The sequence below is a fragment of the Phacochoerus africanus genome, chromosome 7 (assembly GCF_016906955.1).
Source record: "Phacochoerus africanus isolate WHEZ1 chromosome 7, ROS_Pafr_v1, whole genome shotgun sequence".
NCBI classification, from domain to species: Eukaryota; Metazoa; Chordata; class Mammalia; order Artiodactyla; family Suidae; genus Phacochoerus; species Phacochoerus africanus.
The window spans coordinates 81821355-81843850 of NC_062550.1; the positions used below are offsets into that span (position 1 = coordinate 81821355).

A 22496-nucleotide genomic window follows, 5' to 3' on the forward strand; every position below is an offset into this window, starting at 1 on the left:
GGTAGGGCAAGGGGATATAAAGAGTGGTAAGGTTTCTATACTTCACTTTAACTGGTAAGATGACAACACCAATAGAATGCAATAATTTTTGTATATATAATGTAGTAGTACCTATATCAACCAATAAAAAGCTATATTAAATGATTTTTTAAGATAAATCAAAATTGAATTTTAAAATGTGTTCCAGGAGCACATAGAAAAGGGGAAAAAAGAAATGAAAAACAAGGGAACAAGAGAGAACAAAAAATAAAATGGCAGACTTATGTTCTAATATACCAATTATTACATTAAATATAAATGGCCTAAATACATGAATTAAGAGATTAGCAGGTTGGCTTACAAGCCATAAGATAACTACATGCTATCTATGAGAAACTCACTTCAAGTACAGTGATATAAGAAGACTGAAAGTAAAAGGATGGAAAAAGGCATATCATGCAAACATGAGTCAAAGGAACCCAGGAGTGGCTACACTAATATCAAGCACAGTAAACTTCAGAACAAAGAAAATTACTAGAAACAGGAAGGGGCATTACATAATGATAAAGGGATTAATCCATCAAGAGAACACAGCAATCCTAAAAGTGTATGTAACAGCGGAGCTGCAAAATATATGAAGCAAAATCTGAGGGAACTGAAATGAGAAATTGACAGATCCACAATTATAGTTGGAGACTTCAACACTCCTCTCTAAAACTGATAAAACATCTAGACAAAAAATTAGCAAAGACATAGAAAAACTCAATATCATCAACCAACAGGTTGGCTTTTATAAAATACACCACCTCACAAAGGCAGAATCCATAGTTTTTTCTCAAGTGTCCACAAATCATTTACCATTTTCTGGGCCACAAAACAAATCTCAAAGAAATTAAAATAATAAGGAAAATAAGGGAATACTACAAACAACTCTATACATACAAACCTGACAATTTAGAAGAAATCAATGACTACCTCAAAAAACACAAATTACCATACATTACTCTCCATTAAATAGACATGTGAAGAGCCCTATAATATTAAAGAAATGTGTAATTTAAAAACTCCCTAAAAATAAACATCCAGCCCCATATTATTTCACTGGAGAATTTGAGCTAATGCTTGAAGAATTAGCACCATTTCTACACAATCTCTTCCATAAAATAGAAAAGAAAGAACATTTTCCAATTCATTTTCTGAAGTTAGTTTTACCCTGGTACCAAAATCAAAGACAGCATTTAAAAAAAAAGGAAGAAAAGGAAAATTACAGACCAATACTCTTCACAAATATAAATGTGAAAAATACTAGCAAATAGAATTCAGCATAAAGAATTCTATACCATGATCCAAAGGGATTTATTTCTGGGATGCAAGGCTAGTTAAATATTTAAAAATCAACCAATATGATCCACCATATTAGAAGACTAACTGAAAAAAAATCATGATCTTATCAATAAAACAGAAAAAAGCATTTGAAAACATTTAACACTCATTTTTTTATTCTTGATTTTTTTAAAACTCTCAGAAAAATAGAAATAAAAGGCACTTTCTTCAACTTGATAAAGACATTCTGTATGCTCTTTCACAGAAAACCTTTTTATAACTCTACCTTCAACTTTCCATAATTTATTGATATCTTATTTCCTAATGCCCTGTTGCCTTTCTTTTGCTGTTTGTGATTTATTTACTTGTAATCCTTTACTACTATTTTAGTAGAATTTGAGAGTGAGGCTAAAATGATGGTGCTTAACCCACCCTCTTTATCCAGAAGCCCCTACCCATCCTTTTAATTACCACCTTCCTCTAAGGTCTTCTTGCTGATGTTAGACCCTTGAAATTTCTTAAATCATAATTCACTTAACATATATTGTTTTTTTAGTCTTGTGATTCCACATCTAGATTTTAAGCTTTTTAAAGCAATAATTGCTTTTTATATTTCTATTTTACCTGAATATCCAATAGGATTTGATAAAATACAAGTAGATTAACATTATGAATTTATAATACTCCATTTCTATAATTCAGATTTGATTTTTTATTAATGCTTTAATGTGGTGAATCAATGAACACATTACATCATGGGTTCCACAATAAACCACCCTATTATGCACAACAGCTTTATGAGAGGTTTCAGATTGCACATCCAAAAATGAAAAGCACACTGCCATCTCCTGGATCAAGCTAGTAATGCAGCCCTTTAAAAAAATGTCAAGAATACAGCTCCAAATAAAAAGGTAATCTATGAAAAGTAATTTTACTTTTTATGAAAATGAGACTCTTTGCTTTCTTTCTAATGAATGTGAAGGATAATATAATTAAAATAAAATCAATATTGATTACTATAGTAATGAAAGTCTTTTATAGCTAGTTAAGGTGACCTGTTAAAACTGTCTTCCAAGTTCATCTAAGGAGCTACATACCCTATGATTTTCTCTTCTTCTGAATGTCTACCAAGCCTGGACTCAAAATTCTCTGGTGGCCAATACTGTCATATGGTCAGTTAGTGAAAACTTCATTATGTTTTGCTCTATTAAAAGCAATGACAGATTAAGTATGATGAAAAGTTAGATGGCAAACATGTAGTACAACCTGACTCTAGCATTTCAGATTGCAGGCTGGAGTTTCTTCCACAGGCTACAAATTCACATTTTGACTGACTTACTCTTATCCAAATCAGGCTTTCTTGGATGGAAGATTACAGGATGAGTCAAAAGGGCAAAGTCCAACAATCCTAGGTACCCAATGTAACAGATAACAAAAATAAATAAATAAAGCCAACATTTTGGGGCTCACACAGAACTCATTTTCTGTATTCTTGTGTGTTTCCTGGATTTTCTTTTTCCTTTGGGAAGATTCTCCCATTTTTCTGAGAAACACAGTTGGGGTTTTGGTTAAACAGATCTAAGGTAAGTGCCTACACACTCCTTCAGGAAAGTGCCAAAAGCAAAAATAATGCAAGTGCAAGTGCCGAGGCTGCGGCTGAGATGCTGAGACCCTGAGGTGTACTGACAAACTGTGAGGTTTACAACTGGGTGTGCTTCATCTGGCTCAGGCAGCTGGTAGCAGAGAAGGGGTGCCTGTGCAAAGACATGCGTGCTCCAGGGGCAGGAATACCTGTTCATCATTCTGTCCTGCAGTGCTCTGATGGCATCCTCAAGTATCTGGCAACATTTTGTCAAACGTTACCTTCTGGTATCACCCAAGTCTAGGAAACGAACAAAGAGGCTGTGCCTCTGTGGGCTGGCCTGGGGCCTGGGGAGAAGCAGACGACAAGAAGAGAGGCTACAAGATGGTGGTGATAGGGAAGCCTGCAGCAGCTGTCGGCAAAAGAGCTGACTAGGAGCAGTCCAGATGGACTTGTGCATAGATGAGCACTACCTGGGTTGGGCGGTGCTGGGATCCAATAAAAACTGGTGTCTTCCAGTGACACAAGGAGGTGGCTCAGGCCCTGGTTTGGGGGATCAAAGTGACAGATGATCACTACAGCTGGAGCCCTGGTGACAATATCTAAGTCAATTTGAGTCTGGTATTCTGTCTGCATTCTGCATCTTGGGGGCTTCAGGTGGCCTTGCTGTTTGGCTTGCAGTAGAGCTAAAGGCATCTATTAACTTTAGTCTGTTACTGAGGTGACAATAACCAGAGCTGTAAGTTAGGAGTGCCTAGCAGTGAACCGGCTCAGGAGAACACTCACCTTGGAGTCCCACGGAAACTTGGGTTGAGTTGTGAGCTGGGGACCTCAGCTTCTTCAGGTACCACTCAGGCAAAGTTCTGAGCCTGTGGGAGGTGGCAATCTCCTTACCTTGCCTCTTCTCCATGTCCCCAGTTGGATCACCCTTTTAACTTCTGGATTACCCTAAATTCTACCTTGGCTTTGGTCTCCCAAAACCTGCCTTTGGATTTTTTTAGAATCCTCTTCTCCAAGGCATGAGGATGGTAGGGTTTTTATCAGATAAAATTATCTCTGCTAATGGACCAAATAGCTCAAATTCAAATTATAATAATGCCTGGCTGAGGTAAACTGCCTCCAGGAGGTCTAGATATAGGTTTTCGGGCACTGCACTGAGCCAGTGGGGAGAAGTATCTGGCAAAGGGCCCTCTGGCGCTGCTGAGTGGCTGCCAAATCCAGCGCCAGAGCCAAGGACACCATCAAGTCCATAAACAACACAGCTTCCACCCCCACTGGACCCTCAGGATAATACTACTTGGGTCTTGAATTGTAGGCTCTTGGCACTAAAATCAGGTCAGTATCTGGAGAAACAGATTGGCATACCAGTGGTCTCTATTTATGGCTGGGGAATAAATGGGTGACTGCTTTCCTTTGGTCCTCTTGCCATTCTCAAAAACCATCACCTGCCCAATGGGCGGTAACAAATTACAAAGAATTTGAGGGTGTTTAGCACTCACATAAGGATGGGTTCAGAGTTGAAAAGAGAAGATGGACAATGATGTAATCTTTGGGCATCAAACCAATGACCACAAAACTATGACAATTTCTTAGCTTCAACTTGGCCTTCTGCCAGTGCAAATGCACACCTTCCCCATATTTCAGGACCTGCCTTGACTTTATTATTTTGCTCTGATGCTAAAGAACATACATATTGAATTATTCCAGTGAAACTCAACACCAAAATCACTGTATCTCATTCGTCAAACGGACTCCATAAAGTAAGTATCAAAACAATTTACTGATGATGGAAACTGGGAGGCAGGGAAAGTAGAAGAGAAACAGGTATCTCTGTATGCCAGTAGTTAAAATAGACTTGAGTATCATATACAGACTTAGCCACTTCCCAGCACAGGAGAACACACACGTGCACACACACGTCACACCTCCCTGTCCCCTGTTCCAAGGAAGGACAGACATTTCCGCACACCTCTTTCTCAATACATCTTTTTTTTTTTTTTTTTCCTTTTCTAAGGCCGCTCCCGCGGCATATGGAGGTTCCCAGGCTAGGGGTCAAATCGGAGCTGCAGCTGCCAGCCACAGCCACAGCCACAGCAACACAGGATCCGAGCCAAGTCTGCAACCTACACCACAGCTCACGGCAACACTGGATCCTCAACCCACTGAGCAAGGCCAGGGATGGAACCTGCTACCTCATGGTTCCTAGTTGGATTTGTTAACCACTGCGCCATGACAAGAACTCCCTGAATACATCTTTGAGTCATCTCTTCCTCTTAAAAGTGGTCTGATATTCATTTTATTTAAAATTTTTTTTCTTGGGGTCTTTCTGCCATTTCTTGGGCCGCTCCCACAGCATATGGAGGTTCCCAGGCTAGGTGTCTAATCGGAGCTGTAGCTGCCAGCCTACGCCAGAGCCACAGCAACTCAGGACCCGAGCCGCATCTGCAACCTACACCAGATCATTAACCCACTGAGCAGGGGCAGTGATCGAACCCGCAACCTCATGGTTCCTAGTCGGATTTGTTAACCACTGCGCCATGACAGGAACTCCCTAAAATTATCTTTTTATGGCCAGACCTGCAACATATGGAAGTTCCCAGGCTAGGGGTCAAATTGGAGCTGTAGCTGCTGGCCTGTATCACAACCACAGCAATGCTGGATCCAAGCCGCATCTGCAACCTACACCACAGCTCATGGCAACGCCAGATCCTTAACCCAGTAAGCAGAGCCAGGGATTGAACCGTCGTCCTCAGGGACACTAGTCAGGTTTGTTTCCCCTGAGCCACAAGGGGAACTCCCAAGCTAATGATTCTTGTATGATTCCCCCACTAGTCTCCAAGATCCTTGGAAGCAGAGGCTGTGACTTTAATTTTCGTATTTTTAACATCCAGCATAGTGTCTGATAAATATGTTCCTGAATTTAAAATTACATCCACAAGGAGTTCCCTGGTGTCTTAGCAGTTTAAGTGACCCGTATTGTCACTGCTGTAGCTTGGTCGCCACCATGGCACAGGTTCCATTCCTGGCCCAGGAGCTTTTGCATGTCACAGGCCGAGGTTAAAAGGAAAAAAAAAAAAAAACTAAACCAACAAATCAAAGACCTTTGTCAAACCACATGTCCCAATACTCAGTTCAAAAGAGAACAAGTCCTGTCCCAATGTTTTCCTGAAGGTTGTGGGCATGGATGACGTGATGAGAACCATGCTGAAGGAAGGTTTAGCTGGTAGAGAAGCATGAGGGGATTATGCAGAAGCACAGCCAGGGACTGCTCAGGGGTTACTGCCTTCTCCAAGTCCGAAGAGGCAGGTGGCAGAGATTGCACAGGACAAGTTCATGGGGCTTCCTGGACAATTTGATTAGGGAAAAATAAGGTGGGGTCAAAAATAATGCTTTTTTTTTTTGTCTTTTGTCTTTGTTGTTGTTGTTGTTGTTGTTGTTGTTGTTGCTATTTCTTGGGCCGCTCCCGAGGCATATGGAGATTCCCAGGCTAGGGGTTGAATCGGAGCTGTAGCCACCAGCCTACGCCAGAGCCACAGCAACGTGGGATCCGAGCCGCGTCTGCAACCTACACCCCAGCTCACGGCAATGCCGGATCTTTAACCCACTGAGCAAGGCCAGGGACCGAACCCGCAACCTCATGGTTCCTAGTAGGATTCGTTAACCACTGCGCCACGACGGGAACTCCAATAATGCTTTTTTATTTGAGTTTGTGTCTGAACCAACAATGGCACTACTGAAAGAGGGAAGTCAGGAGAGATGGCTAGAATGGGTCTGCTGGAGTGTGAGGGCTATGAGCTAGGAGTTCCCATTGTGGCACAGCGGAAACAAATCTGACTAGTATCCATGAGGATGTGGGTTCAATCTCTGGCCTCGCTCAGTGAGTCAGGGATCTAGCGTTACTGTGAGCTGTGGTGTAATCGAGATGCAGCTTGGATCCCCCACTGCTGTGGCTGTGGTATAGGCCAGCAGTTGTGGCTCCAATTTGACCCCTAGCCTGGGGACTTCCATATGCCGCAGGTGTGGCCCTAAAAAGTAAAAAATAAAATAAAATGCTGAGTTCTAGTTGACTATGATAGCACAGCAAGGAGTTACAGTTACTGAGTAGCTAGAGGGAGCAAGACTAGTACTTGGGGAAAAGGATAGCAAGCATGGGAGTTGTTTGTGGAAGCTGAGTAGCCGAGCTCTCAGGGGAGAGAAGAAGGCCAATGACTGGACACCGAAGACATAAAAATGAAAAGGAGGCATTGCCATGTGGCTCAGCAGGATCCAGCATTGTCACTGCAGTGGCTTGGGTTGCTGCTGTGGCATTGGTTCGACCCTGTCCCAGGAGCTTCTGCATGCCAGAGGTGCAGAAAAAAGAAAAAGAGAGAAAGAAGAAACTGTCAAGAGGAGGTAAGGAACCAAGAAAACAAAATGTCTCCAAGACCAAGATATTCAACCAGGTCAAATGCTACAAGGGGTCAAGGAGAGTGAGAACTGAGAGAGAAATCACTGGCTTTACCATCACTTAACCACTGGACCACCAGCAGAACGAGAGAAAGAGGCTGATGGCAGGGTTAGTGGCACACTCCTCTAAGTAGGGAAATCTGTTCTTGCTTCAGTGGAGTCAAGAGAGGAGCCCCAAGAGGAGTCATAGAAGAGGAATAATACCTGGATACAAAGTGACAGAAACGATTTGGGTTCCGAGGCCACCCTGAACTCTCACACTCAGGAAAGGAGGTGGACCATGCAAGAGAGCAAACCTATCCAGGGCTACTTTTTTTTTTTTTTCTTTTTTCTTTTTAGGGCCATACCCACAGCATATGGAGATTCCCAGGCTAGGGGTTGAACAGGAGCTACAGCTGCCAGCCTACACCACAGCTGCAGCAATGCCAGATCCGAGCTGTACCTGCAACCACAGCTCACAGCAATGCCGGATCCTTAAACCACTGAGCAAGGCCAGGGATCAAACCCACAGCCTCATGGTTACTAGTCAGATTCATTTCTGCTGTGCCACAACAGGAATTCCCAAATTGTGGTCATTTTAATAAGTTATACCATGAACCACGGAAATTATCTTTGTAAATAAATTGATTATTCCTCGAGCAACTGTAAGCATAATATGCATGCTGCAACAAAGTCTTAAAGTTGACCATCTTATTAATGAAAATAACAGCTACAGGATGATGACCTGGTATTTTTTTAACAACATGATAGCCTCTAAAATTAAACATATTTTAGCAACATTAACAGGATGCCCAAAATTTGCTAAGTTGCTACTCTGAACATTTACTAAAACTGACTCCTACTGGCAATTTGATTAAATTTTATAAATATCTAGTTATGTGCAAAGGACTGGGCCAGGTACCACGCAGAACAAGGATAAGTAGATTTCAAAAGCTTACAGACACCATACTCACCTGAACCACAACCACACAGTAATAAGCTATATGCTAATTACTACCTTGAACATTTCCAGTTTTTAACACTTCCACATTTTGCTTTAGATTATCTGCCTTTAGTTAACCTATAACATGGATATCATGAGGCAAAAAAGCTATAGTATTAAAATTTAAGGATGCTGTGACTCCTCAAGTAACCTATTGAAAAAACCTAACTAAAAGTCTCCTTTAGGGAGTTCCCATCGTGGCTCAGCAGGTTAAGACCCAACTAGTCTCCATAAGGATGCAGCTTCAATCCCTGGCCTCACTCAGTGGATTAAGGTTCCAGTGTTGCTGCAAGCTACAGTATAGGTCACAGATACAGCTTGGACCCAGGGTCACTGTGGCTGTGATGCAGGCCAGCAGCTGCAGCTGCAATTAGACCCCTCACTCGCCTGGGAACTTCCATATGCTGTTGGTGCAGCCCTAAAAAGGGGGGAAAAAAAAGGGGGTCTCCTTTCAACACAAATACTAAAAATATGCATTCTGCAATTAAACAATTTTGTTAGTGAACTTGCACAATGATATGAAAATGTTTTCTAACGAAACAATCTGGATATCTACTTAATTCCCTTTATATAAATATAACTTTATTCATATGCTAATAAAGCAAATTTGTCATGTGGTTACAAAAATATAAAAATAATGTAACACTTGCAGGGCACTGAAGAATATCTAAACTTAACATTTAAAATGACTTCTAAAATAAAATACTGATTTTTTATAAGTATACTTCATTATTTGTATTTTTATTTTCAGAAAAAAAGACTTCTAATAAATAGTTCGTTTAAGTATATCTCTCACTAGTTAAAACATAATTCACATTATAGTTAATGAGCTTACATCCAAAGAGTCCTTTTCTATATGATTTCGTTTTCTTAAAAAGCAAAACAAAACACTTTATTTTCAGTAGAAAAAATTTACGTGTGAAAGTCAAAGACAATAATTTCAGTAAAGATGGAAATCAACTACCGTATCTTTTTTTGAGTTCTTCGACAGAATTATCATTCAATCCTGATTTGTCTATGTGATTGAATAATACATGTGTAACTGAAAAAGAAGAAAAAAATTAATTTTAATCTTCATTTTTAAAGTAAAATGAAATTAAAGGAAATAATCAAATCTGTTAAATACTTTTTACATGTTAAAGCAATCATTAGGATTATTTATAAATTCAAATTCAGATATTTAAAAAGCCAATCTGAGAACAGAAAATTATATAGCAATCCAATGATGTTTCCTACCAGAACATTCTGCTTTGCAGTAGAAAATATTTCCTCCACATCCTCAAAGACATTAACTTTGCAGATTAAACATAATCCATTCTATACTAAAAGATTTTTGCCCTGTGTAACAAGAGTACTTTTATTTACTTAATATTCCAATTAGCTGTTTTTCAAAACATAAATCATTTTACCTTAAAGGGAAATTTTATATCACTACTAAAAATTGAAAATTACCAATTAACATCCACAAAAATCATGTTTGATGGGCAAGGTATACATTTTTATAATATGTAATATACCTTGAAAAATTTTTAAATATTTGTCATTTATTTATTTTAATATTCATTTTAAATCTTTATCTTTCATACCACTGAATGGTCTACACTCAACACTTTGGAAAACAATGTTATAGTTCCTACATTTCTCAACATTAAAACTAGCTAATAGTTGTTAATAATAATGGCAGTAACAGGAGTTCCCATTGTGGCTCAGCAGGTTTAAGAACCTGACACAATGTCCATGAGGATGAAGGTTTGATGCCTGGCCTCCCTAAACGGGTTAAGGAGCTGGAGTTTCCACAGACTGTGGTGTATGTCACAGATGTGGCTTGGATCTGGTGTGGCTGTGGTGTAGGCTGGCAGCTGTAGCTCTGATTCAACCCCTAGCTTGGGAACCTCTATACGCTGCAGGTGTAGCCCTAAAAAGAAAACAACAGGAGTGCCCATTGTGGTGCAAGGGAAATGAATCCGACTAGGAACCATGGGGCTGTGGGTTCGATCCCTGGCCTTGCTCAGGGGGTTAAGGATCCGGCATTGCCGTGAGCTGTGGTGTAGGTCACAGATGCAGCTCGGATCTGGTGTTGCTGTGGCTCTGGCATAGGCTGGTGGCTACAGCTCCGATTAAACCCCTAGCCTGGGAACCTCCACATGCCACAGGTGCAGCCCTAAAAAATACAGAAAGACAAAAAAAAAAAAGAAAAGAAAAAGAAAATAATAATGACAATTATAAAAGACAACAACAGCCACTATTTACTGAATAGTTATTACATGCCAGGAACCATTCTAAGTGTTTCCATGTTTAACTTAGCAGACAGTGGTGACCCAAGTGAGAGAGTACGCTGGGAGACCTGTTTGAAGGACTCACATTCTTTAAGCACACTTCAAGTTATCACATCATAGTGGCAATCAATGCACTTACATTAAAAGGTTATTCTGTACTAAGTAAGCACTGTTCTATGCCCTGAGCCTAGAGAACAAGGCAAAGTTTCTGCCGTCATGGAGCTTTCATTCTCTTTGGGAAATAGAAAAATACATAAAATATTGTCAGCTAGTTCTGCATTATAAAGAAAAATAAAGTGGAGAAAGAAGACAGAGGCTGAGGAGGGAGGAGTCGTAAGCAGTCATTCCGAGCAGGCCTGGTGAGAAGGAAAGGTGTCTCTGAGGTGGTGACTATTAGATGAAAAGTGAATGAAGTGAGGAGGAGGCAGGTGAAGACATGTGGGAGGATATCCCAGGCTGAGGAACAAACAAAGCCCCTGAGGCTACAAGAAGTTTGGCGGTTTGGTGTATTAAGAAGACACAAAGACAGTGCAGGGGAGCAGAACGAATGAAAAAAATGGTGGAAGATGAGGTCAGAACAGTAACAAGAGTAATCATTTTTTTTCTTTCTTTCTTTTTTTTTTTTGGTTTTTTGTCTTTTCAGAGACACACCTGCAGCATATGGAGGCTCCCAGGCTAGGGGTCGAATCGGAGCTGCAGCTGCTGGCCTATGCCATAGCCATAGCAACACCAGATCCAAGCCGCATCTGCGACCTACAACCACAGCTCATGGCAACGCCAGATCCTTAACCCACTGAGTGAGGCCAGGGATCGAACCTGCAACCTCATGGTTTCCTAGTCGGATTCGTTTCCGCTGAGCCAGGACGGGAACTCCAACAAGAGTAATCTTTTTAGGGAATTTCAGGGACTGTTTCTGATTCACTAAAGATAAAGGAGAAATTCCTTTTGATTTAATCCTACTAAGAATCTCCCCAGGGAGTTCCCGTTGTGGCTCAGTGGTTAACAAATCCCACTAGGAACCATGAGGTTGTGGGTTCGATCCCTGGCCTTGCTCAGTGGGTTAGGGATCTGGTGTTGCTGTGAGCTGTGCTGTAGGTCGCAGATGCAGCTGGGATCCCGAGCTGCTGTGTCTCTGGAGTAGGCCGGTGGCTGGGGCTCCGATTAGACCCCTAGCCTGGGAACCTCCACATGCCGAGGGAATGGCCCTAGAAAAGGCAAAAAGACAAAAAAAAAAAAAGAATCTCTCCAAATTACATGTCTATTTCCCAAAGTACAATATGAAGAGTATTTTTCTTAGTGATTCAGACTCACTGTCTGCTAAAAACATGAAGAAGAAACAGGAAAGGAGCCCAAAGTATGTTTAGACCAGGAGTTATCTGAAAATCATACACTGAGTTTTTGCTATTTTTAAAACTAAAAACTGGTACTCCTACAGTCTAATGATTTTTCTTTTTTCCTAAAACTAAAGTATAGCCTAAAACCCCAAGTACAGCTGATCCTTGAACAACACAGGTTTGAACCACCTGGATCCACTTACAGATGGCTATTTTTCAACAGTGAATACTACAGTACTACATGATCCATGGTTGGTTGAATCCACAGAACCTTGGATAATGAGGGCTGACGATAAAATTGTACATAGATTTTTTGATGGATGGTTTGGAGGGTTGGCGCCTCTAACCCCCAAATCATTCAAGGATCAACTGTGGTTGAAGTTTCTCGAAAGTTTGATTTTACTTTACACCAAACTGATACTTTATGCCAAAGACTTAGATGTAGAAATAAATAACGGATCTAATTCTTCAGGCTTATCACCTGCCTCTCTTTACTGCCTAACTCTACAATCTAGCTACACTGCACTCCTTTCAATTTTCCGAGCTCAGTTTGCTCTTCCTGCCTCAGAACCTCTGCACATGCCCACCCCCTTCACCTGACTCCTGCACTCTTATGAGAACTCAGCTTAAACAAACAAACCCAAGGAAATTAACTCAGGAGCTCAACCTTACATAACCACTGCACTTCAAGTACAAGAGCCCAGACCATAGAGCTGGACTGCTTGGTTGGTTGTTTGTTTTGCTTTTTTAGGGCCGTACCTGTAGTGTATGGAAGTTCCCAGGCCAGGTGGAGAATCACAGCTGCAGAGCAGCCAGCCTACACTACAGCCACAGCAATGCCAGATATGAGCCACATCTGCAGCCTACACCACAGCTCTCACAGCAATGCTGGATCCTTAACCCACTGAGCAAGGCCAGGGACTGAACCTGCATCCAAATGGATACTCGTCAGGTTCACTAACACTGAGCCACAACAGGAACTCCTGGACTGCTCAGTTTAAATCCTGGATCTGGCTTCCTAGCTATGGAATCTCAGTCAAGTTCCTTACCTCTGACCTCTGTATGCCTGTTTCCTCCTTTGTAAAAGCAAAATGATAACCATATCTACACCTCACAATGCTGTTGTCAGGATCAAAAAATTAAACTTTACTTAATTTAATTGTAGTTAACTTAAATTTAATTGTATGCACCTGTACATAACGAACATTCAATAAATATTTACTATCATTTTGTTGACCATATAAAGGAACACACAAGAATAAACAGATATACAAAAGCTTTCTTCAGAGAACTTACTTTTTTTCTCAGGTTCTGACATGAACATCACAGCCATATCAAACCTTCTTAGTTCAGAAAGTCTTTTTAAGATTTCAAAGATGAGTGATGGCTTTTCTTTCCTTAAATAATCCAAATAAAAAACAAATAATCAAAAGTAGCTCATTTAATTTTACTAAAATAATATTTCTAATTCTATATAAATAAGGTCTTCATTTATCTTTTTTCCTGTCTATATATTTTATTTTATTTTTTGTTTGTTTTTTTTTTTGCTTTTTAAGGCCATACCCACAGCATACAGAGGTCCCCAGGCTAGGGTTGAATTGGAACGACAGCTGCTAGCCTATACCACAGTCACAGCAACATCAGATCTAAGCCACATCTGCAACCTACACCACAGCTTGAGGCAAAGCCAGATCCTTAACCCACTGAGCGAGGCCAGGGATCAAACCTGCAACCTCATGGTTCCTAGGTGGATTCATTTCCACTGCAACACAATGGAAACTCCCTGTCTATATTTTAAATGCCCAAATGAAGAGTTTCATCAAGTTAAGTGAAGAAACTATAATATTCTTAAATGTGAGGCACAGTACAGATATTATTAATCTGTGGTAGTACTTGCAACTTCCATTCTCTAACTATCTCTACAAAAAAGCTGAAGTCCTTTTTCCTCCTACCTTTCCTTTTTTTTTTTTTGGCCGCCCCACTGCACATGGAGTTCTCAAGCCAGGGATCAGATCAGAGCTGCAGTCACAACTGGCAGCCATGCAGGATCCTTAACCCACTGGGCTGGGGACTGAACCTGCGTCCCAGCATTCTAGAGACACCACCAATCCCACTCTGCTACAGCAGGAACTCCTCATTTCCCTTATTGTTTATACCTGCAATTGCTTTACAACTGCTGAGACAGTAAAATTTACTAGAGAGCTAATTTTACTAAATAAAAGGTAGTGATATGACGTCAAAAAGAATGAATTTTTCCAAACCACTAGAAATAGCTAAGCATTACATTATGAAAGTATAACTAAATTTACTTACTCAATGTAAAAGTCATGCAGAATTTTAATGATCTGGTTGAAAACATCTGGATCTAAATTTTTCTGAAACACCTTAGGATACAAGGATGGTTCAATTTGCTTGGGAAAAAACAGAGTTAGGAAATTAAATCATGGCAACATTCCCAATAACAAATTTCTTACATAATAACTGCTCAGGTGAATATAATAAAGAATAACTAGTATGCATTAGTACTTAGTGAATAATAACAGAATAACACTGAAATGTAACTATGATAGAAGAATGAAGGTTAGAGGAACGCTAAGATAATCGCTCTGTTCAAGTCAGAGAGAAATCTCATGGACAGATGTAATACCCAGGAGAAATACCAACTACCCAGCAGAAACAGGAAACTTGAGATAGCTCTCAAGAAGCAGCAAAAAGAATTAGGGAGGTTTAAAAAACAGAATTACATGAAAAACTATCTAGAGATATTATATACTGCCTAATTATAAGAGATAATTACTGTAATTATACCTGAAAAAGACAATGCTAAAAAACCCCATTATTTGGTAAATTTCATTTATGATTTGATTCTTTTTCTTAAGCAAATAAAAGCTCATTTTTAGGGGAGTAACTACCTACATATTGTAAGCACTCCTTGGCACAAAGAAGGCACTCAATGTATTTTAGCTTCTTTCCTCATCTTGAAGGATGAAGAATTAAGATGAAGTCATGATATATGAAATTAGATTATGTTATTTCAGAAAACAGAATTTAACACAGAATCTATTTCCAAAGGTTCCCTGGTTGCAAATATTTAAAATGGTCTGACCAGGCTGACCAGGCACTTATCAGGCAAGGCATAAGTGCATTTTCTACAATCATATTATACAAAAAGCAAATACAGCACCATTATTATATAGTGACAAAAGAAGCTTTTTGAACTTTTACTCACAATAGAATTACTAGCTTCCTTCTCTTACCTTCAAATACTGATACAACAAATCTGGTGAATTTTTCAATTGTCTGAAATCAGATTCAAGCTGAAATGAGTTTGCAGGAACTGGAGGAAGGACAGTCCTGATAACCTGAGCAGGTGTTCTGTCTACTTCTACAGAAATCTTCTCACTGAAAGACTGACATACATCCTTTTTCAAACTGACTTGAGATCTGAAATATTTCAGAGGCATCAATTAGAAAAGAACCAAAAATAGTCAAAGCTTATATAAGGAAATAATAGGGATTTTTAAACTTCTGACTTTATTAATAGTGTATTACCTATTTATATTCTAAAGTAGCCAATTTTTCCAGCTGATAATATATGTGTGTTTTTGGCAAGACAGATTGTCCTTTCACAAATGTTCGTGTACTAGCTATGAAATGACTATTCTCATTAGCTGGGCAAATAAGCTTGGCCACCTACTGACAAACCATTTCTATATACTCCATTATTATATCACATTCTCACAACTCACCCTTTCACTCTGAATTATGTGAGTTACCACAGTTTTAAAAAAAGATACTCCAAGAAGGAAGAACTGCTTCCTCCTTAAAAAAAACAACAAAAAAAAAACTGCCTAAAGAGTTTTCTCACAATCTTTATCATGCTAAATAGAACTACTAAAAGTTAAAAAAACAACTTCTAAAAGGATTGTTGAGCAGCAATGCAAGAATACATGAATAATGTTTCAACACCCCGAAGTAAACAATCTCTAGCTTTTACACTATCATCAAGGAAATGCATGACTATTTTTATTTTTTTATTTTATCTTTTGTCTTTTTGTCTTTTCCAGGGCCACACCCATGGCATATCGAGATTCCCAGGCTAGGGGTCCAATTGGAGCTGTAGCTGCCAGCCTACGCCACAGCCACAGCAACACCAGATCCAAGCCGAGTCTGTGACCTACACCACAGCTCACAGCAACACTGGATCCTCAACCCACTGAGCAAGGCCAGGGATGGAAGCCGCAACCTCATGGTTCCCAGTCAGATTCATTAACCACTGAGCCACGATGGGAACTCCCATGACTATTTTTACAATTCCAAACAAAATTTAAAGAGCCCATAAACAATCTTAAATATTAATGGCTAGAATAATAATGATATTACTTACATTATGAAGCTTTCTTTTTAAAAAAATTAAAAATTCTTGCTAAATTACAAAGTGAAACATTTACTTAAGTTTTTGAAAAGAAAAATTCATGAAATCAATTTGTTTTAGATACTTTCTCTTATCATCTCTAAATTCCTCCCTGTGGTAAAGGAAGTGGTCATTCCTTCAGCAAAATCTCTCATAGTTAAGTAAAAGAAAAAAACAAGAAAACTAGAATGTGAATTTAGACAGTCCCAAAAATTATGGTGATGAGTACAAACCAGAAGTCTCATCAGTAATACCAATTTTCTAGTGGAATTATTACCATTCTAGATGATTATCAAATAAGAGTATATCTACTCACTGCAGAGCTGAAGGATCACTGATTTCTTCTATTTTCAATACTTTTGCTTTTGGGATATCACTTGTGGGCAAAAGGTCATCCTGGCTTGAGTTCTCGCTTGTCGTGCCTGTGGCTGCTATTACATTTGCTAGATTAATAGGATTATGCTCTGGAGCAGCAGGAGTAGTGCTATCTGGCACATCAACAGTCTGTATCAAATTACCAGTCTCTTCAATAATAACCTTCTTGAGCGGTTTCTAAAACAATTAAAATCAATTCTTTACATCAACATACAAACGTTTTCTATTTTAGAGTCACAATTTAAAGGTTACGGTGTTCTTACAACCAATATTCCAATTATAAGTAAATTCAATTTGGAGTTATACTGTCTGAAAACACAAAGAACAAAAAGATCCAGAGCATCTACCATACGTAGGTCTAAATAGGAGAAAGAAAATGCATCAATAAGTAATTACAAGGCAATGGAATACGCACTACAAAAGGTGAAGGCACAAAATGCTAAGAGAACACAGAGGAAGATAAAAACTGACATCAGGGGAGCTTCGCAGGAAAGTACCCAGGAATGGTGAAGTGGAAGGGTATGGCATAGCCAGTGGGCGCGTCAGAAGTCTGGTGGGGCTGGTGCAGGGGAAGGAATGGTGGAGACAAAGCCTGAAAGGCTGCTTCAAGACAGTTTATAAAGGAACTTGCGCACCATGTCAGGAGTTTAGAGTTTATCCCAGAGGCAATAAAGCGATGAAAAATGAGGACCAAACGACAGGAGTACCTCGGCCTAGCTGAAGGCAAGTGGAACGAGGCCAGGCAATAACCACCATAATCAGTGAAAGGCACACAGGAAGAGGTATCAACCTTTGGAGACTGATACCTTTCAACTTTTTGACCTGGTTGGTGGTTTCGTGGATGTTTACTTTAATCTTAATTTGTCTTATGTACTTTCCTGAATGTATTTTATCTTTCATAATTTCTATATATAACACTATGTTAATATTAGAAATTACTATGGTCACATCTTATATATATTACATATATACTTATTTGCCTTAAGTGATTCAATATTAAAGGTTCAGCACAAATCAAACTGCTGAATTTGACTAGCTACTCTTTTTGTTCCAACATTGTAAGAAAAAACTGGCTTTGCTGGACTTAACAGAAAACGGTATGGTATAGCAAAAACAATGTGCAGTATCTATTCTTTTCTTTTTAGCTGCATCCATGACATGACATGACATGCAGAAGTTCCCAGGCCAGGGTTCGAACTTGCAAGTGGTTAAAGTATCCAGTATTGCCACAGCTGTGGCAGTAGGTCTCAGCTGCAGCTCAGATTCAATCCCTGGCCCAGGAACTTCCACATGCTGTGGGTGAGGCCATTAAAAAAAAAAGGTTATGGTTACACTATACTATATTCCACTAAATGAGCAACAGCATTATGTCATTAAAAAAAAAAACCAAAGCATATACCCTAATTTAAAAAAATTTATTGCAAAATAAATGCTAACCATCATCTAAGCCTTCAGTAAATCATAATCTTTTTGCAAAAGTAACAAATCATTGATCACAAATCACCATGACAAGTATGATACTGATGAAAAAGTTAAGTATTGTGAGAATTACCAAAATTTAATGTCACAAAGACAAGAAGTAAGCAAAAGCTACTGCGAAAATGGTGTCAAGAGACTTTGCTCAATACAGGGTTGCCACAAACCTTCAATCTATAAAAAATGCAGTATCTGATAAGCACAATAAAGTGAAGTACACTGGACTAGATTTTTGCCAAAGTGCTAACCTTACATCTAACCCCACAGAAGATGTAAGAGTACTGTAATAAAATTCCAATCTCAAATAAGGATAGTAATAGAAATGAAAAATAATTATTACAAAATGTAAAACTGCTTCAAATTCCTTTAAAATAAAAAAATATGTAGAAATATTTATAATGCTAAATTAAGTCACTTTTAAAGAAAAAGTTACTCGAGAACTCTAAACAGCTCAATTTATCCCAATTTTGTCAATATTTCTAAGAAATATCTTGTAAAACTATTCTAAAAAGGGCTCTAGGAAGAGATTTCGCTATTTCTTTTAAGAGTCTATTAATTCAACAATTTGTCTTCAACTTTTATTAATACAACACTGATATTTAAATAGAAAGGAAAAGGGCTTTACTTACAGTTGATCCGCGATGAGGTGGATTATCAATGGGTCTTACCACGTTTTGCCTTTGAGTAGAATCGAGAAAGACATCGTCCCAGTGTCCTCTGTCAATTAATTCCTGGAAAACAAATTTGTAATCATGACTATCCAAATATCCTCAAGTTAATCACACAACAAATAAATGTGTTATGTTTCAGAAAATAAGATCGTATCTTGGTGGAAAGAATAAATTACCTTTTTAATTTTAGAAAGTCCGGTTACTGCTTGCTTATTTCCAGGTTCCAGAAGTAAAACAGTCTCAAAATCTAAAATGAATTTTTAAGAAATATAATAAATTAGTGAGAACACTAGATAAGGTTCAAGGCATGATATATTTAGTTAGTAACCCCATATTTAGCTCAAAAAGTTTTACTCAGGATGCTAGGAAACAGGTGAGCAATAATAAGAACTAACACTTACTGAGTGCTGTTCTAGTTGCTTTACAGAAATTCTCATTGGAATTCCACTTGACAGATGATACAACTGAGGCCTAGAGATCATCTAACTTATCAAAACTGAACTGTTAACAAAACTGTTAACTCAATTGTTAACAAACAGGGTAACTCACCAAACCTAAGATAGAATCTAAGAGCATTCCACATAACAGAATATTATTCAGCCTTAAAAAGGAACCAAATTCTGTTATATGCTCCAACATGGATGAACCTTAGAGACAGCCAAGTGAGCCACACACAAAAAGACAACTATTGCATGATTCTACTTATCTGAGGTACTGAGAATAGTCAAATTCAGAGACAGAAGGTAGAATGCTGGTTACCAGGGGTTGGAGGGAAGAGGGTAGAGGGTTCAGAATGGAATGATGGCATAGTTCTGGAGATGTACGATGGTGACGGCTGCACAACAATGTGAATGTACTCAGTGCCACTGGACTATACACTAAAGTGGCTAAAACAGTCAATGTTATGTTATGTACACTTTACCATCATAAGAAAATGCATGGGCTACAGCTGATGCCAGACTTAAACTGACAGATTTAAATGAACATATAAAAAAACAAAGGCTGAAAATCAGCTGTACTAAGTACCAATGTGTCAAGAAGTTAGAAAATCAGCAAATTAAACCAAAAGATAGTTGAAGGAAGGAAATAAAGAGCAATAATAAATAAGACAGAAAACACACACGAGAGAGAAGCTGGTTCTTCGAAATGACTAACAGAATACTTTAAAAACATCATGAAAAAAAGAAGATCTAGTATCAAGAAAAAAGGGGCTGGGAGTTCCTATCGTGGCTCGGTGGTTAAAAAATCCGACTAGGAATCATGAGGTTATGGGTTCAGTCCCTGGCCTTGCTCAGTGGGTTAAAGATCCGGCGTTGCCGTGAACTATAGTGTAGGTTGCAGATGTGGCTCGGATCCAGAGTTGCCGTGGCTGTGGTGTAGGCCGGTGGCTACAGCTCCGATTAGACCCCTAGCCTGGGAACCTCCATATGTCACAGGTGCAGCCCTAGAAAAGACAAAAAGACAAAAAAAAAAAAAAAAGAGAGAGAGAAAAGGGGCAGTATCACTCTAGATCTCACATTATCCTCCACCTCCTAATTCCCTTCCTTTTCATTCTTGCCTTTTTCTTTTTTCCTTCTCTGCTACAATTCAAATTTTTCATTAGTTTTGACTGGCAATTGGCCAGATTGTCCTGAATGCTATTAAAAGATAATCAGCTCCACTATGGAAGCTGTATTCTTTCAAATGTGCTAACCTATTCATGATAGAAACTGTGAGAGGAAATGTACCTCTCTAAGCTCCATATCCCTGAACCATGGGAAGACTATGCAAATCTCTGCTTCTATAACTTGGGAGTCTCAATAGGATGAGTGAGTGTGGACTGTTATAAAAACAGTCTTACCTTGTTTGGCCTCATTTAACTTTCCCAAAAATGTTCGTGCAGTTCCTCTTCTAGCAAAAGCTTTAGAATAGGAGCCATCTAATAAAATAGCTTGTGTGCAATCTTTTTCAGCCTCTTCATATCTATTAAACATGATAAAATTACCAAATAGAAAAAATGCAGCTTGCAGGAAAGCTCATATAAAGTGAGTCTCTAATATGAAAAAATACACATAATTTCAATGACCAATTAAAACATAGTTAATTTTCTACTTGACTGTAATCATTCTCCCATTCAAGATATTGCAGGGCCCCACACTCTTCAGGATAAAGTCAAGCTCCTCTGCAGAACACAAACTCAGGGGCTTGCCTGACTCTCCAGCCTTATTCTGCCACTGCTCCTGCATACCAGCCATCATATGGATCACTTGCCCTTTCATATGGATCACTTGCCTTTTCCAGAAGGTACCATGGACTTTCCTACTCCTGTGCCTTTGAAACTGCACCGGGACACTCAATCTGCTTTATCATCTCACTAATCACATTACTCCTGTAGATTCTAGTTCAAACTCCTGTCTGAAAAGTCGTTCCTTTCCTTACTCCTCATCTAGTCTGTAATATTTGACAGCAGTCACCATGTAGTAGATATAACTTCTATAAAGTATGAATCTAAGAAACAACTAGAAAAAGATACAAATAAAAGTCATATGGTTCTTTTAGTTTAAAAAATACCACTAACTTGTGGTTATCACCTAAAGCAATGAAACACAATAAAAAAGAGCTCTCAGAGTCCCTGTCATGGCTCAGTGGTAATGAACCCGATTAGTATCAATGAACACTTGGGTTCAATCCCTGTCCCTGCTCAGTGGGTTATGGATCTGGCATTGTTATGAGTTGTGGTGTAGGTCACAGACACCACTCAGATCTGGTGTTGCTCTGGCTATGGCTGGCAGCTGCAGCTCTGACTGGACCCCTATAGCCTGGGAACTTCTATATGCCATGGGTACAGCCCTGAAAAGACAAAATAAAATAAAATTCAATAAAAAATTTTTTAAAAATTTAAAAAGCTCCCATAAGTGTAGATATAATCTCTCACCTACTAAAAGGTATTATTCTTGGCATTAGTCAAACCTAAAAATCTAGGCCTTGCAATTCTTAAATCATGTCCAATTCTTGAATAGCAAAACTCAAAATTTTCACACGTTAGCAAGATATGCAATGATTGCTACTCTAATCAAAATGATACATCTCCAATATCTATTAGTTTCAATGAGATTAAATTAACTAAACAATCAAAATGTACTTCTATGACAGGAGTTCCTAGCCTGAAATACTCTGAGAGATCTGAAGATCTGGATGGGAAAAACATTAATCCTTATTTCATTAACTTCAAAATGAAATGTAGCTTTCAATTGTAACTGTAGAGAACAAATCACAGCAGTAAAAACAGTACCTATGACTCTCACCAATAAAAATCAGAGATATTTTCATGTCACATTACATTTGCTACAGATATATTTGATATATGAATTGTCATATATTTGGTATATGACAACTATTTCAGAAATACAGTAGTAATTTAACCTGCTGTTTGTCTGCAGGTGATCACAGTACCTATGTTTACAGACACTCCTATGACAGAGCTGGCCAATCTGCAAGCAACTCCAAACCTAGCAATCACTCAGATGCCAAAGAGTGACATCTTGTTATCACCCTGGTAATGCAATCATCTGTGCTTTCTGCATTCCCAGAAACTTACTTGCCAATTAATATGTGGAAGATGTGTCAAAGAACACCCCCAAATTCAAGTGGCTTTATTC

The 22496-nt window shown here is 38.9% G+C and overlaps 1 protein-coding gene across 2 annotated transcripts in view; it reads right to left on the minus strand.

Moving 5' to 3' along the window:
- Nucleotides 1-8872: 8872 nt before the first annotated feature.
- RPAP3 (RNA polymerase II associated protein 3) overlaps nt 8873-22496 on the minus strand; it is a 32047-nt gene continuing 18423 nt past the window's right edge. For both annotated transcript variants that reach the window (XM_047788059.1, XM_047788058.1), the window contains exons 10-17: nt 20699-20820; nt 19035-19105; nt 18817-18918; nt 16653-16888; nt 15180-15366; nt 14236-14333; nt 13219-13319; nt 8873-9354 (exon numbers count right to left, since the gene is read on the minus strand). In XM_047788059.1, the coding sequence (XP_047644015.1) occupies nt 9269-9354; nt 13219-13319; nt 14236-14333; nt 15180-15366; nt 16653-16888; nt 18817-18918; nt 19035-19105; nt 20699-20820 (1003 nt within the window). In that variant the 3' untranslated portion in view covers nt 8873-9268. The remainder of the gene's footprint in view (nt 9355-13218; nt 13320-14235; nt 14334-15179; nt 15367-16652; nt 16889-18816; nt 18919-19034; nt 19106-20698; nt 20821-22496) is intronic.